This window comes from Asterias rubens, chromosome 5, assembly GCF_902459465.1.
Source record: "Asterias rubens chromosome 5, eAstRub1.3, whole genome shotgun sequence".
NCBI classification, from domain to species: domain Eukaryota; kingdom Metazoa; phylum Echinodermata; class Asteroidea; order Forcipulatida; family Asteriidae; genus Asterias; species Asterias rubens.
In genome coordinates, this window is record NC_047066.1 from 9547687 (window position 1) to 9563282 (window position 15596).

A 15596-nucleotide genomic window follows, 5' to 3' on the forward strand; every position below is an offset into this window, starting at 1 on the left:
TCACAGTGCGATTATGCACATGCAACGGTCGTAGGTAGCGCGTGGCAGCTCTAACTGCGACTGACTCACACACATACTGGGATCGAGGGTGTTTGTGTACCGTCCACGTAAATGCACCGCGCTCAACAATTACCGTCTTGACTTCAAGACTAGGTTGCACAAAGAAAAGTTGACTAGAGTGGTACTTGAACATGCATCCTCTTGATTAATGTCAACAACACGTTCAACATAACTCAAACATACAATGTATCTGAGTGTGAGTGAATTCTTGGCTGAACAGGAGTACAATGTACTTTCATTTATCATATTCACATTTGTCAAGAAATAAAACATAAATCAAGTCTAAATTTATTCAAACAAAATATATTAACAATATAATTTTGTTGTCATGCCTATAACAATCGACCATCTATATGTACATGTATGTCAAAACAAATACGGTCAAAATACAGTCAAAGTACATGTAGGTTATGTACATGTACACAGATCAATCAAAGATTAAATTTAGTTTCTAGTTTAAGTTCCTGTTTTGGTTTCGTCTTTTTAAAAGAAACACACTGACAGTTTAATCTATTATGGGTTCTAAATCTATGACTAAGCGCTTTGGCAATACAGCTCATGTTGACAAAAAGCATTGGGCGTCAAACTTTAAAATGCACAAAAACTTTGTTTTCATAAACAAATTCATTAACCGCTTCAAAGAAAAGTGTAAGCCTATTTGCCAAAAATGTAGTATTTAAATTGGCCATTACTGGTTCCAATTTGAATAATTTGTTTTTGATTCGGCAATGAATTTGGTTTAATCTAAAATTTAAAAATCTCTTCAACCGAGTGGTATGTGACTTTAAAATGAAAGCTAAAGATTAATGATTTTTAGAATGGACCATCTTGGACTTTGCTCAGTCAAAGTCTTGGATGGAAGAATGATGCCTTGTAATGCGAGGCTAAGATTTTAGGGTAAATATCCACAAGACTGTAGCTCATACTTTGACTGGACCAGAGAATTTGTTACAGGAATAAAAACTATAAGAACACTATCTACACAGTTTCTTATTTAAGCTGTTTTTAGATCAAGCACAAGATTTTTTCTAATTTTTCTTATGGTTAAAACTTGAAAACTCGACGGAGTTTATATTTATCAGTTGACATTTAAAATGCAGTGAGGTGTTATTATTCAATAACACAAGACAGCCGGACTTGTACTGCAATAAGTTTACTGGCCCGATTCTAAAATCATGGCCTCAGGCCTGCAGTCCTGTATTAATTTTGATTCCTGTATTAATGATAGCCTTGCGTGCCTTTCATGCATTGCTGAGTGTGCGATGCGTGTAAGGGGGCAGTAGAGTGCAGTGATCAGTGCATGTGCATCCTACACTTGGCATTCCTTGAATGTCATAAGTGATGCTCAGATTATTAATGTACCCATGTACAGATGGGTCAACAAATTGTCTGGCAATGTCTGGTCTGGTACAATGTACATCAGGATGGCATTTTGAGTAATGAGCCGGAATATGTTGTTGTAACCACTCGTCTTTGTTATCGTTAGGTTCATTCTTAAAGAGGGTGAACATTATGTCTTCTTCTAAGGGATCACTTTATTTGGGGTCTTTGTTTGTACCGGACCCAAATCTGCTATAAATGTATAATTAAGGTTCTTGTTTTTAGAGGAAGGGGATGGGCTTAGAATACATGTAGTAGTGTATTTGTTCGGGACCCCAACCAATGTAGAATTCTAAAATTCTAAATTGAACATTAAATCTGAGAATCAGGTAAGATTTTGTGCCTCAGATCTTGAAGAAACTTGGATGTTGGTAAGACCTGTGTCTTCATTAATATTGTGAAAATGGTCATATGGTTCATTTCCCAGGCTCAGCCCATTGTTATATACATGTATTGACCTCATTCCTGGTATAACTGTAGCCCCTTGAAAAGTGCTGCCCAATTAATAATCAGCCCAATTAATAATCGGCCCAATTACTGATCTACCCCTGACCTGATACTGTATGCAAATTCATATTTAAAGGTAGTCCTGCCATAATTACCGCTACTAAATTTACTGATGTGTTGTTCTCTCTCTCGCTGTCCTTCCCTACCCCCACCTTTGACCCCCATCCCATTCAATGACCCTTGACCTTTGACCCTGCTTTTATCCCCAACCTCTTTCCACGAACTGCGCTTCTTGGAAAACCATGCAGCATGCCACGGCAGTAAGTAGACCCAAGCCCGTTGCTAAGAAAAATCTTGCGTGTGTCTGTGATGTGCACATAATATTGAACTAACTTAATATCATCTTTAATAATTGATTTTTGTTATGATATTTTGCATCCCTTTTTTTCTGTATTTTTATCCAATAACTATATTGTGACATTTAAGCTGTGTGGAAAAATTTTCGCAGTAGCTGGCTAAAGTTTTTAATGTGCACAAATGTTTTTCTAACAAGCACAATGATGCATAGTCATCGATCACCCTTAATCAAAACTGAATATTATGTAATATTTAGCCTTCTTGTGTTTTAAGTGTTTTTGTGTTTTTTGCTAACTTTTAATAATAATAATTACCATTTTTAATCATTATAATAACAATTCAAAGCATTTATATGGCACTCGACAAGAAACACAGCGCCTCACAACTGGCACTTGAATTGAATACAATGAAATAAAGAAAATGCATGAAAACAAACATATCTTCAGCTAGGAAATAGGTGAGTTTTGAGTTTGCGCTTGAAGCTTGGAGGAATATTTGAAGGTTGCAGTAGACGCTGATAGTGCTTTAACTACAAGTATCCCAAAGCATTATTTTTTTCCAGACAGAAATCCACTTTGGACTAAAAAGCTCACTTAAAGTTGTAAACAAGAAAGTGTTGGAATAATGCCATAAATATTAACCCAACCTGCTCGAAGGTTGTGCAAGGAATTTTTTGGTTCAAGTGCGCATTACTTCTGATCTGAAGCAACAGAAAGTCATAAATAATTATGCACAGTTGGTGGGCGTTGTCAGTAAACTTTCTGTTGCTGATTCTTCCGAGGGTTTTTTGAAAACCAATCTGGATACCGGGGAAGTACATGAGAATGGAAGTACATGAGAATGGAAGCACAGGAGAACTCTTGCAAAATGCATCATTGACCGATAAAAGCCACTGGAACAAAAATTTAGGCTAGTTGTTCATACTAAAATATACTCTGGCAGTCGCACTTAGGTAGAAGACGCCTTGAAATAAGACTAACCATGTTCACTTAATAAAGGGTGTATGTACTTTTTGTAGGACAAAAAACACAATGTTGACAGATTTACACTAAACTTACACAGTTTGAAGATAATGATAGTAGAAAGCTTCCCTGAAAATGTTACGTGCTGAGGTGCTGTAGTTTTTGGGTAATGAGTAAAACAATGTCATGAAAATAATTTTCGTCTCATGAGACGAAAATTATTTGAAGCATTTACAATCGTATTTCCATGACATTGTTTTACTCATTTCTCAAAAACTACAGCACCTCAGTAAGTAATATTTGAAGGGAAGCTTTCCACTATCATTATCTTCAAATCTTCAAAGTTTTTATGTAAATCTATGGACATTTTGAAAAAGTACCCAAATCCTTTAAGTCGCATACTAAACTGGATGCAAGTGCGTACATTTTGTATAATTTGTTAGTGCTGGAGTATTTATGATATGGTTAGGTGTATGAGGAATTTTAATCCAGTGAGCTGCTGTATAATTGACAGCTTGTAGGTTTACACCATGGCAGATTATTAATAACTCTGTATCAATGTGATATGAATTTAAGTAGTGCTTGTTTTATTAAAGGTCAGGTAAAGTTGGCCGGTTGTAAAAAAATCATGTAGCACACTCAGTGTTCTTCTCTAACAAGGGTTAGCTTGCTAAATGCCAGTTAAACCACTTAAGGACCTGTACAAATATCTCCAAAGTGATAGACTGGCCTATTCAGGGTTAAGAAGCATCCCTTTATCGTCTGGATTTAGGTGTTTGTTACAGAACAAAAACCATAACATTTTAATTAATTTTCTTACCCTGTTTTTTTTTTGCAAAAAAAGAAAAAGAAAATCTGTAAATGCTCTAAGAAGCTAGAATACTGGCTGTTATTCAAATTCAACAATTTCTTACAATTTCTTAATTAATATAAACTTCAAACTGAAACAAGTAGTCGCTTCTGTGTTTGTGATTATCTCTCATTTATCAAGTAAACCCAAAAGGGAAACTCTGTAAATTTTAAGTCAAATTTACCAGAGTGGGATTTGAACCTGCCACCTCCAGAAATATGAAGCACTATACAAACTGAGCCATCTAGTCCTTATAGTGTCAATGCCCTCTTTTGTAAATGTCTCTTACTTATACGTAGCAACAGTTTCTGGTGGGAAATTTACACTGAAGATATTAAGGATCTGGGTTATTATAAACTCTAGGCCTGCACAGTCTCTTTAATTACAATATTTGCATTGCGCATTCCTGGGACGGGAGAATGCAGTAGCCCAGCAGAAAAAAGCACTATGTACGTGTCCAATCTATGTACATAATTATTACTTACATGTACACATGTAGGCGTTAAAGCCATTGGACCCTTTCTGTTCAGAAAACAACAAAAAAAGTTCACAGATTTACAAATAACTTACAGTGTTTACAGAAGGCAATGGTGAAAGACTTCTCTTGAAATATTAGTCCATGAAATGCTTTACTTTTTGAGGAAAACAGCAAAACAATATAAATTCTCATTAACGAGAACTACGGATTTATTTTAAACACATGTCATGACACGGCGAAACGCGCGGAAACAAGGGTGGGTTTTTCCGTTGTTTTCTCCCGACTCCGATGATCGATTGAGCCTAAATTTGCACAGGTTTGTTGTTTGATATAGAAGTTGTGGTACACAAAGTGTGTGCCTTGGACAACACTGTTTACTGAAAGGGAACAATGGCTTTAAAACGGATGCTCATTGCATCATCAGATTACACCCAGAATGCGAGCCTCGTTTGGACCAGTGAACATTAGACAAATAATGAATGTTTATGAGTGCAATATAGTGCAACTATTTCCATGAGTTGAAAGATGGAATGTTCTTTTCAACGAGACGGAGCCGAGTCGAATGGAACATTCCATATTTCAACAAATCAATTGTTTACTCCATTGCACAACTAGAAAACATTCCTTTCTTTGTTTTACTTAACATCCTTTGAGGTCTGGATTTTTTTAGGGAACAAAACCTGTCAGCAACATAGCAATATTGTTTTCTGGCATTCACTACGAGGGCATTTTGTGCTGAGGGCATCCAACTCAAATGACATCATGTGAAAAGGGCTATATTATGCCCAGCCACAGTAAATTAATAAAAAATAATAATAATGTTGACCAACCCCAAGTTAGATTTTTAAATACAGAATGGGTTCTTAATAATATTCTAGACACTGAATATGCCTCAAATCTATGACTCAAATGAACCAGATAATTTCAGGTGAAAGGTCTCCAACATCAGTAGTTTTCCCTGGCTTGAACAAACAACTTTTACCTTGCAGTTTAATCAGGAATATAATTTGTGCCAATAGAGACCTCACCTCATTTAAGCCTGAAATAGTCTTGAAAGCTCCAGTTGTGTAATCAGGTCCCCCATAGTCGCCCCCCCCCCACAAAAAAAAACCCACAAAAAAAACAACCCCAAAACAAACACAGCACTATCATACCTACATGTACACACATGATGTATAACCAATAATCCCCACAAACCACATCACTGTTACAGGAATGATGGGCCCCCTCTGGTGGGGAGGGTTCCGTGGGGTGATAGCAGTTTAGATAGTGATTAGGTTTTCTTAGCCTTAACAAAGTGAACAGGACCTTTTATTTTAAAACAATTTTTTTTCCTTCTCATTTCTCATCTGCATGCAGCTTTCTAATAGTGTTGATTTTGCTTGGTGTGATGTAGTGAGTCGTGTTGTACAGCAGTAGAAAGCATGTCAGGTTTTCTTCAGTAACCTTTGATACTTTTTTTCTGACATTGTACTATAATTGTATAAATCTTTTTCTAAGTTGACGTTTGGATGGCAAATTGGAAATTTAAACTGTGTCGTTTGCTTAGTGATGCATGCACTTCTTTTTCTCTAAATTCTACATATGACGTTATTTACAACGATACATCGTGTCTACATATATTTATCGCTTGTTTGTGTCTGCTTACATTTGTAGCTCAAAATGCAATTTTGTGAGATTTTGTGACAACTGATCAGTCACAATGCTCCTTGAATTTCTCGGATTTTCCAATGGTGAAAGTTCTTCATGGTGTCTGAGTTTGTTTCAAAAGATAGAAAACATGGCTGAGGTCATTTTCTTCAGTTACAATGAGTCATAAAATGTAGTCTTTATTTAGTTACTTGTTCTTTGTTAGCCAGGGTAGCCCCAATAGTTATCAAAGACTGTTTTCCCTCAGGGGCCTAGTCTGGCGGATAACAGACTTAACAAAGATATTGTTTAAAAATATGTCGAAAACATGTTGATAAGTACAATTCAAGACAATAGTACATTCTTATGCGAGGTGCAAGACCTTTTTTTAGTACACTTTTTTGTACTCTGACGAGTATTAAAAAAAGGAAGAGAACTGACCTGGATTAATTTTGGGGTGAACACAGACAAGTTGACTAGAACAGAAATTTAACCTGGCACTACATTTGAAGTTAACATGCAAGTGCCCCACCAACTGAGCTATCTATTAACTCACTAAGTATGGTATCCTTTTGCAAAAAAATAGTTATAAAGGATACTAAAAGTCTTGTAAAAAAGAAATTTTTTTTGTAGAAGCATACATGAAGTTCTGGTTTATACAACAGGTCATCTAAAGGTGTTTTTCATGAATCCCATGCCCTGTTTTTTTTTTCTTGCAAATTCTTTATCATTTGGATGTCCCACAAGTGTTGATCAATAGAATAATTTTCACTACAAAAGCAGAAATTTTTCAAATTCTCCAGGCAAATGTTGGCAACACCTAAACTTTCAAAAATCCCCACACCAATTGAGAAGACCCGAAAAAAACACCCAATTGTCTGAAAGGATTCAATACATTTAAAAACTTGACGCATGCAGAAAACTGCGGAAAACTGTATTTTGCCAAACAACACAGCTGTCAAATGGTCATACTCAGATCAACCAAACTGCTGTGCACTTTGTGTTTTTTCTTGCACATTGTCAAAGAGGTGTTCACAGGTCAAGGGCATACATGTAGAGTGCCAAATTTCATGCCTGAATCGTTTTCTTTGTAAAACCTGTCAACGTTTAAAAAAAGTCATGGTTGTCAAGTTGTTTGCATTTATCCTGTACCTCTTCAACATTTTAAATTGGAATTAGTAGGCTAGTTAAAGACCCTGGACACTATTGGTAATTTTCAAAGACCAGTCTTCTCACTTGGTGTATCTCAACATATGCATAAAATAACAAACCTGTGAAAATTTGAGCTCAATCGGTTGTCGAAGTTGCGAGATATTAATGAAAGAAAAAACACCCTGGTCACACAAAGTTGTGTGCTTTCAGATGCTTGATTTCGAGACCTCAAATTCTAAACTTGAGGTCTCGAAATCAAATTCGTGGAAAATTACTTCTTTCTCAAAATACTACCAACCTCTCCCTCTCGTAATCAAGAAAGGTTTGATGATAATAATTATTTTGAGTAATTGCCAATAGTGTCCACTGCCTTTAACTTTTAAATTACTGAAAATCTTCAGCTAGTGAGAGGTTTCATAAGTGGGTGGACTAGGAATTTGCAAACATTCTTAAAAGTTTTAAGGTCTTCGAATAATTTTAAGTTTTTGTCAAAAGAAATGCCTTTGGCATTTAATGGGTGCTTTTGGTAAAATTGCACATGTGACACAATCAAACGGTATTGGGGTTACCTGATTATACACTTAGTTTCTTTAGATGATTTATGCATAGTCGCACATCATGTACATGCGCAATGTGTACAATATGGATACCCCACTTCAGTATGCAAACATTAGGGTGAGATCTATAAGTCAGATCTCTTACTTTTAACATGTTATCAGCAACTGTCATTCCTTGATTTTGCTTACATGAGCACTTATGGCCATTTATGGAAGTATTTCCAAACGGATGAGTACAACACAAAATGGGGTGTCCTCATCCATGGGTGAAACGACAACCTCAAAAGAAAAAGAAAAGTCAATTTAACAGAACTCCCTTCATGTCCATTATCTGTAAAGTGCAAGTAGATAGAAATGCAGTAACTCTACTTTTAACAGACCAATCCGTTTTACCTTAGCCTGTACAGTAAGTTCCTTGAGCCTGCCACCATTGCTGGGATGCTGGAAGCACAAGATTTTGTACTCGAAGAATATATTTATTTTTTTATATGTTAAACTTCAATCCATACTTTCATAACTATTCAAACACTTTATTTTTTAATAATGATCAACATAGCAGTCTGCATTTTGTTTGCTAAATTCCTGTTATGTTTCGCACATTAACCTTTCAAAAACTTTATCTGCTAGGTGTGGATGTTGTTAAAATGCACACTTTGATAATCTGCTGCAGGCATAGTGCGTGATTAACCTTGTGCTGATCAAACCGGATTAACGCTGATTAATTACTTCAGGTATAAGCCTCATCTAGGCCTCCATTTAGACTCGTTTTATACAAGGAAACATCTGTTGTGTAGTGACCCTGGGCGAGTGGTTGTGATAAAAAAAAAAAACGGAAGAGGAATTGAGAAATTGTGTCAAGGGCATTGACTTTAAAGAAACTTTTTTTGGATTTTATAGATAGTTCATTCACTTTGGTTTATTACGAGCTCATGAGCCAACAGAGTTTCCTTCCTCTTTGATGCAAACCACCTTTGAAAACCTTTAAAAGGCCATGAAAGAAAAACATGTTTAGCATATTGCCTTTTTGAAAAAAGAAAGGAGACGAGCCCTTTTTTTTTCTTTTCTTTTTTCTTCTCAAATTCAAAATGGTCAGCCGACACATTTTTTAAGACAACCGGCTGGGCTATTTTTTAATATTTGACAGAATCTCGTGCCACAACGGCGCTCCACAATTGTTGTTAGTCCTTTTGTCTTGTCAAACAAATTTCTTTCGGCCACAAGTCTTGTCCCGCTGTCCTGTACCTGACAAAGTAAAGGATGGTGGGTTTCCACTCATATTATTCCCTGATGGATGCGTCTTAACTTAACATTGTCGTCTGCGACAGACGTCTGCCAACTACTACTACTAACATCAAAGTCTTATATAGCTCACGTATCTACCAAACAAGGTACTCAAGGCGCTGAGTATATACAAACTTTCAGAAAGATAGGTTATTGCAGAGATGATTTCCGAGACCCAATTATGTAGCACTTTATAAGGGGTTTACAAGGTGCTACTGTGCATACAGCAGCCACAGCCGGGAACACTGGGGTGAACCCCTACTCTTTTCGATAAGTGCACTGGGTTGTTTTACATGCAATACACAACACAGTGAACAAACGGCCTGGGGATTCAAACCCACACTCTGCTGATCAGACACACCAGAGTTTGAATTCGGTGCTTTTAACCGCTCGGCCACGACACTTCTACTACTACTACTACTACTACTACTACTACTTATATTCCTCGTTGCTGGTTTGCATCAGATCAGAAGCATCCTTTAATTCCTTGCTCTCACTTGGGGCTTCTTGGATCTGATTCACACTCTGCCGGTTATTTTTAGGGACCGTAGAGACAGCTCTCCCACCAGTTCAGTTATTTCAGCTCCGATGACTCAGGCAGAGTGACTGATCGGAATCTTGCTAAACCTCAATTGTGATGAAAACTTGCACATCCACAGAGCCTCGATGAGGGGATTAAAATAATTGTAATCTCTGGATTAGCCTGAAGATTAATTTCAGAATTAATGTGGCGGATATTGTTTAATTGGGTAGCATAAATTTGTCAGTGGTCTCTTGAACTAGAGGAATACATCTGAGACATTTTGATGAAAAAAATGCAAAGTTTTCGCAGTAAATAAACTCAATATAAACCACAAGGGAAACTGACTGGGTAAATTTTGAAATGATTTTTGGGGTTGAAGAAAGAATTGACTAGAGTGGGATTCAAACCAACGACCTCCGGATTAACGTGCCAGCGCTCTACCAACTGAGTTATCTAGCCATATGTTGTCAATATCTTTGTTCAGGGGGGTGCCAGTCAGAAGCCATTCAACCGTTAACTACCGTGTAGCCAGGGATCACACCCAAATTACGATACAACCTGGGAAGCGGCAAGTAAATAAATTCCACGATCATGTTGATATTGGAAGCCTTTCCGAACTCTAAACTAGGAACATTTTTGAAACATTGCGATCAAAACTTAAAGCCATTGGACCCTTTCGGTACAGACAAAAAATAAAAAGTTCACAGATTTACAAATAACTTACAGGGTTTACAGAAGGTAGTGGTGAAATACTTCTCTTGAAATATTATTCCATGAAATGCTTTACTTTTTGAGAAAACAGTAAAACAATATCAATTCTCTTTAACGAGAATTACAGATTTATTTTAAACACATGTCATGACACGGCGAAACGCGCGGATACAAGGGTGGGTTTTCCCGTTATTTTCTCCCGACTCCGATGACCGATTAAGCCCAAATGTTCACAGGTTTGTTATTTGATATAGAAGTTGTGATACACGAAGTGTGGGCCTTGGACAATACTGTTTACCAAAAGGGTCCAATGGCTTTAACAGCAAGGTTTTGCTAGTAAGTTGACCACACAATAGTTTAATAATGTTAGCTTATAAACAAGGAACATTTAGTCATGAAAAAACAGCAGCGTGTTGACAGTAATAGCAAGCTAAATTATGATAGTATGCTATGGAGCAATCCTGAAACTTTGTGCTGAAAACAAAACAGCAAAGTGTTGCTAGTGAAAGTGGACTCCACCATAATCAGTTTAAAGGCAGTGGACACTATTGGTAATTACTCAAATTAATTATTATCATAAAACCTTTCTTGATTATGAGTAATGGGGAGAGGTTGATAGTGTAAAACATTGTGAGAAACAGCTCCCTCTGAAGTGACATAGTTTTTGAGAAAGAAGTAATTTTTCCACGAATTTGATTTCGAGACCTTAGATTTAGAATTTAAGGTCTTGAAATCAAGCATCTGAAAGCTCACAACTTTGTGTGACCATGGTGCGACAAGAGTGTTTTTTTTCTTGCATTAATCTCTCGCAACTTTGACAACCGATTGAGCTCAAATTTTCACGGGTTTGTTATTTTATGCATATGTTGAGATACACCAACTGGGAGGACTAGTCTTTGACAATTACCGATAGTGTCCAGTGTCTTTAACAATACTAGAAAGAGTTCTGAAATGTGATAAAAAAAAATAGCAAAGTGTTGACAGGTGTTTGATAAATGCTACGATCCGTTTAATGTTACAGGCATATCCAAATACTAAACTACATGTATAAACAATTCTAAAACATTTGAACAGCATCCTCTTGACAGTATGGCAAGCTTATCCAAATTCTAAACAAGAAACAGGTATGAAACATTGCGATGAAAAAAAAAACACAGCAAAGTGTTGACAGTAAGTGGACTCCACACTTTGATAATGCAAATGCGATTTGGATATTCAGAGTACTTCCTATTACTGGATTGCATGTTGCTCATATGACGCTCATAGGAAGTGGATCAATGTTATCAAATAATGACATCAGCAGGATGACCTCAGTTTGACCTTAACGTGAGGACAAACAGTGTGTGGGTTTTATTTATTATTTTGGCAGGTTTTATGGAAACCTGATGGAAGCTGGTGTACATTGATTCCTGGTTCTGGTAGCCATCGTGGCTGGAAGTCATGGCTGCAGTGTTGCCTTGACTAGAGGGCCAGGGTTGAGCGACAAAAATTGATTAAATTGTTTAATTTGAGGAGGCGAATATTTTGCACTTTTGAGGAATATGACACTTTCCTAATTGATGTTAATCACTAACTATGTAAAATGTTAGCATCTTCCTACAAGATTGCTAAGCGTAAGAGCATATTGCTACAAGATTGCTAAGCTCAAGAGCTTCTTTCTGAGCTAAAACAGGTCATTCAGTTAAACAATGAAAGAAGTGTATTGGGACTTGGGAGGTTCTAGGTTTATTCAGGCTAAGACCAAGAACCAGTGATGCTCACAGCTTAGTATAAATATGGAAATCTGAAAGTTTTTGTAAATTATCTGAAGAACTTTTGGTTCGCTAAGAAGACCTGGTGGTGAGATAAGCTTTCAATGTAGCTCCTATTATTATTTTGAGAACTAACAGAAAGATGGTGGTGGTTGTGAGAAAGTGTTTTGGTGAAAGTGAATTAATCCTAAAATACAAACTCTTGATGAAATAATCTTCACCGTGGAGCTGCAAAGCGTTTTCATAAAACATTCCTGAAGTGACACCCAATTAAAATCGTTTAAAGCAAAGGTGTTTAAGTTTTATTTGCAACCAATCACACTGATTAATACTGCACGAGTGACTAATAATACACATGTAGCCTTAATAAAACAGGGGGGGGGGGGGCTGTCCCTTGAAGATAATGGGGCTATTAATTACACAGTGAATGACTAATCAGCCTTGTGTTGCCAATTAACTTACAACCTGTGGTGATTGACAAACGCGTGCTGTGCGCTAACAAGTACAGCATACCAGCTAGACATTGACACTCTTTGGACTGTAGAGGGCAGCATACAAATATGAAGAGAAACAGTTTTTTTTTTTCATGATTAAAAACTGAACAAATTTGCTGACAATGCTTAAAGTATAGGAACTAAATTACAGCGCTGCTTAAAAATGTAAATTAATTGCCTGTGCTTTAGAAGAAAATACTTGGAATGTTTGTTAAGATTAGGGCTTACGGCTATGATTGTGGCTAGTTCCCTGCATCATAATACATTGAAGTACATGTATCTACATGTAGGATGTCCTTAGCAACACCCTTAGCAACAGCTGTAGCCGTAGCCATAATTGGACTCTGTGTCACAGCAAGTTTTCTTATGTCTGTTATCCTTCCACCATGCAATTTAAGTTTTTACAAACTTGTTCTCTTCTGCATGATAAATAAAACGTTGCCCAGACCTGATACTTTGTTCTTGCAAGGGCAAGGCGGTTTTTGAACTTCTCCAAAGTCACACCTCTTTGAAGGAACATTTGAAAATAAAGGTTGCCTTCGTTGCCTCTGTGAAGTATCAGGCCTGCTAATGAAAAAAACTAGTAGTAGTGTAACATTTAAATGTGTAAAATATTGTATGAAAAATTTTGATAAAAATATATTTGTCTATCATAATTAAAGAAATATCCAATAACAAATAACATACACATCACTGTGCCGTATCATGCACGTGTTAGCTTCTCAAGTATTAAGCCATTTCACTACGGGCAGCACTCTGGCACATGCTTATACTGTCGACCATTTTGGGAGTCAAATTGTGCGCAAATGAACGAACTCCAAAAATGGCGGACATAGGAGACGTATACCGTGTGGAAGTGCATCCCGCGTTTTGCAAGGGTTTAGTTTACAATAATTTAATATCCAACTAATAATAATAATAATAAAAAAGTAAAAAAAACATTATTATAATTATTATTATAGGTAACTAATATTACTCAAGCCTTTTTTTTGCACATGTGCAACTCTAAACAGAAACTTGTCTAATGATACTCAATAATCAATAATCAATAATTGTAACAAGTCTACTCCGGTCTTGCTACTTCCCAGGTCATCCAGCTGTTCAAAGGATGTAAACAAGAGGACATGCCACCTCATATCTACGCCACAGCGCAGACGGCGTATCGGAACATGCTCGCTGCCAGACAGGATCAGTCCATTCTCTTCATGGGGCGGAGCGGAGGCGGGAAATCCTGGAATGCGAGACACACCTTGCAGTATTTGACGCAGGTGGCCGGCACCATCAATAATGCAGTCACAGGTAGGATTGGCACTAAGCAGACCGGTGACGATCCAGACTATTTAAAATCTTGCAACAATTTTTATTGTTGTCTTTTGTTATTAAGATTATTGTTATTATTATTTTTATTATATAACTCTCGGGTACGAAACGCTCAAAAGTAGCTTGCACTGAGACTTTTACATGTCTTAGGTTTACTTCGAGCAAATGCAACTGCAGACCAAATTTTAGGGAGATGTAAACAACAAAAACACGTTGTATGCATGTGTCATGGCTGAGTGGATTAGAGCGTTGAATTCAAGATCTTTTGTGGTTGAGTCATCGGAGTTTGGGTTTGAATCCCGGTCATGACACTTGTTTCCTTGAGCAAGAAAGTCTACTATATTCGTTTCTCTTCACCCAGGGGTAAATGGGCACCTGTAAGGGCAGAGATTGTTCTTGTGATTGATTCAGTTTAGTGCACTACACTGTACATACTTGGCAGCACAGGTTGTATACTCCCCATGAGGCTGAGATGTTTTAAAGGAATGAAATAAAATGGCCCAGAGTCGGTCATCACTGGGTGACGGACCTGAGCTCTTTACAAGAAGCCACTGATATTATTATTCATACGCAAATGCAAACCAAATTTTAGAGATGTAAACAACAACAACAAGCTGAGAAAATCAAATTAGCTGTTGCAAACAACTTACCAACCAAATGGATCAAATGGACCGATGGTATAAATGCAAAAAATAGTTAATGGCCTGACGTTTCGACCCTAGCAGAGTCTTTCTTGAAGGCTAAATGAGAACACAACTAAATGAGAACAAACATGAACAGGTAAAAATGTGCTTGTTTTCAGTGGATAAAATCCAAGCAGTAGCAACCTTAGTGGATGCCTTTGGGAGTGCTCGGACCATCCAGAATGCCAGTGCTACACGATGTGCATCAATACTCTCGCTGGATTTTGACCACATGGGGCAAATCGCTGCAGGCTCTCTACAGGTAAGAGGTTTTGATCAGTAGGGTATAAGTATTCTGGTAGATTATGACATGGTAGGCTTGCAAAAGCAATCTTGCTTTTGGGAGAGGATCTTACCTTGAGTTAGGGCGAGTAAAACTTATGATGGGTTCAATGCGTCCTAACGTCTATGGATCTTAACTCATCCTAAGATTAATCCCAAGTTAGGAAGAGTTTGGTGAAATTGAAGACTGGACCATCTAAAAAGCCAGTGCTACACAATGTGCGCAAATACTCTCATTGGATTTTGACCACATGGGGCAAATCATGCAGGCTCTCTACAGGTACATATGAGAGGATTCAATCGGTAGGGTACATGTATTTTGACGTGGTAGGCTTGAGGTAGCAATCATGGTTTATAGAGTGCTAGGAAGCTGACTCTACTTGATGTGCTCAAGTTCTCTCGCTAGATTTTGAACACATGGAGCAAATCGCTGTATATATGTTAAAGTGTAGGAAGAATGATGCATGTTAGATAAAATGTAGGCTAGCACTAAAGTGGAAGCATTTGGGAATGTAAGAACAATCCATTCACGATGTGCACCGATGCTCTGTGTAGATTTTGTCCACATGGAGCAAATCACTGCAGGCTGCCTAAAGGTAAAAGTGTCTGATGGATGGTGGATGTTTGGTAAAAAGTAGGTCAGCAATGGTGAATAAGATTGGAAGTGAAAGATCTTTCC

The 15596-nt window shown here is 37.3% G+C and overlaps 1 protein-coding gene across 1 annotated transcript in view; it reads left to right on the forward strand.

The window, feature by feature from the left end:
• The window catches only part of LOC117290131 (unconventional myosin-XVIIIa-like), an 82822-nt gene that overhangs the window by 20447 nt on the left and 46779 nt on the right, over positions 1-15596 (forward strand). Inside the window, exons 5-7 of the mRNA XM_033771387.1 lie at positions 2196-2207; positions 13721-13931; positions 14755-14897. Coding sequence (XP_033627278.1) covers positions 2196-2207; positions 13721-13931; positions 14755-14897 — 366 coding nt within the window. The remainder of the gene's footprint in view (positions 1-2195; positions 2208-13720; positions 13932-14754; positions 14898-15596) is intronic.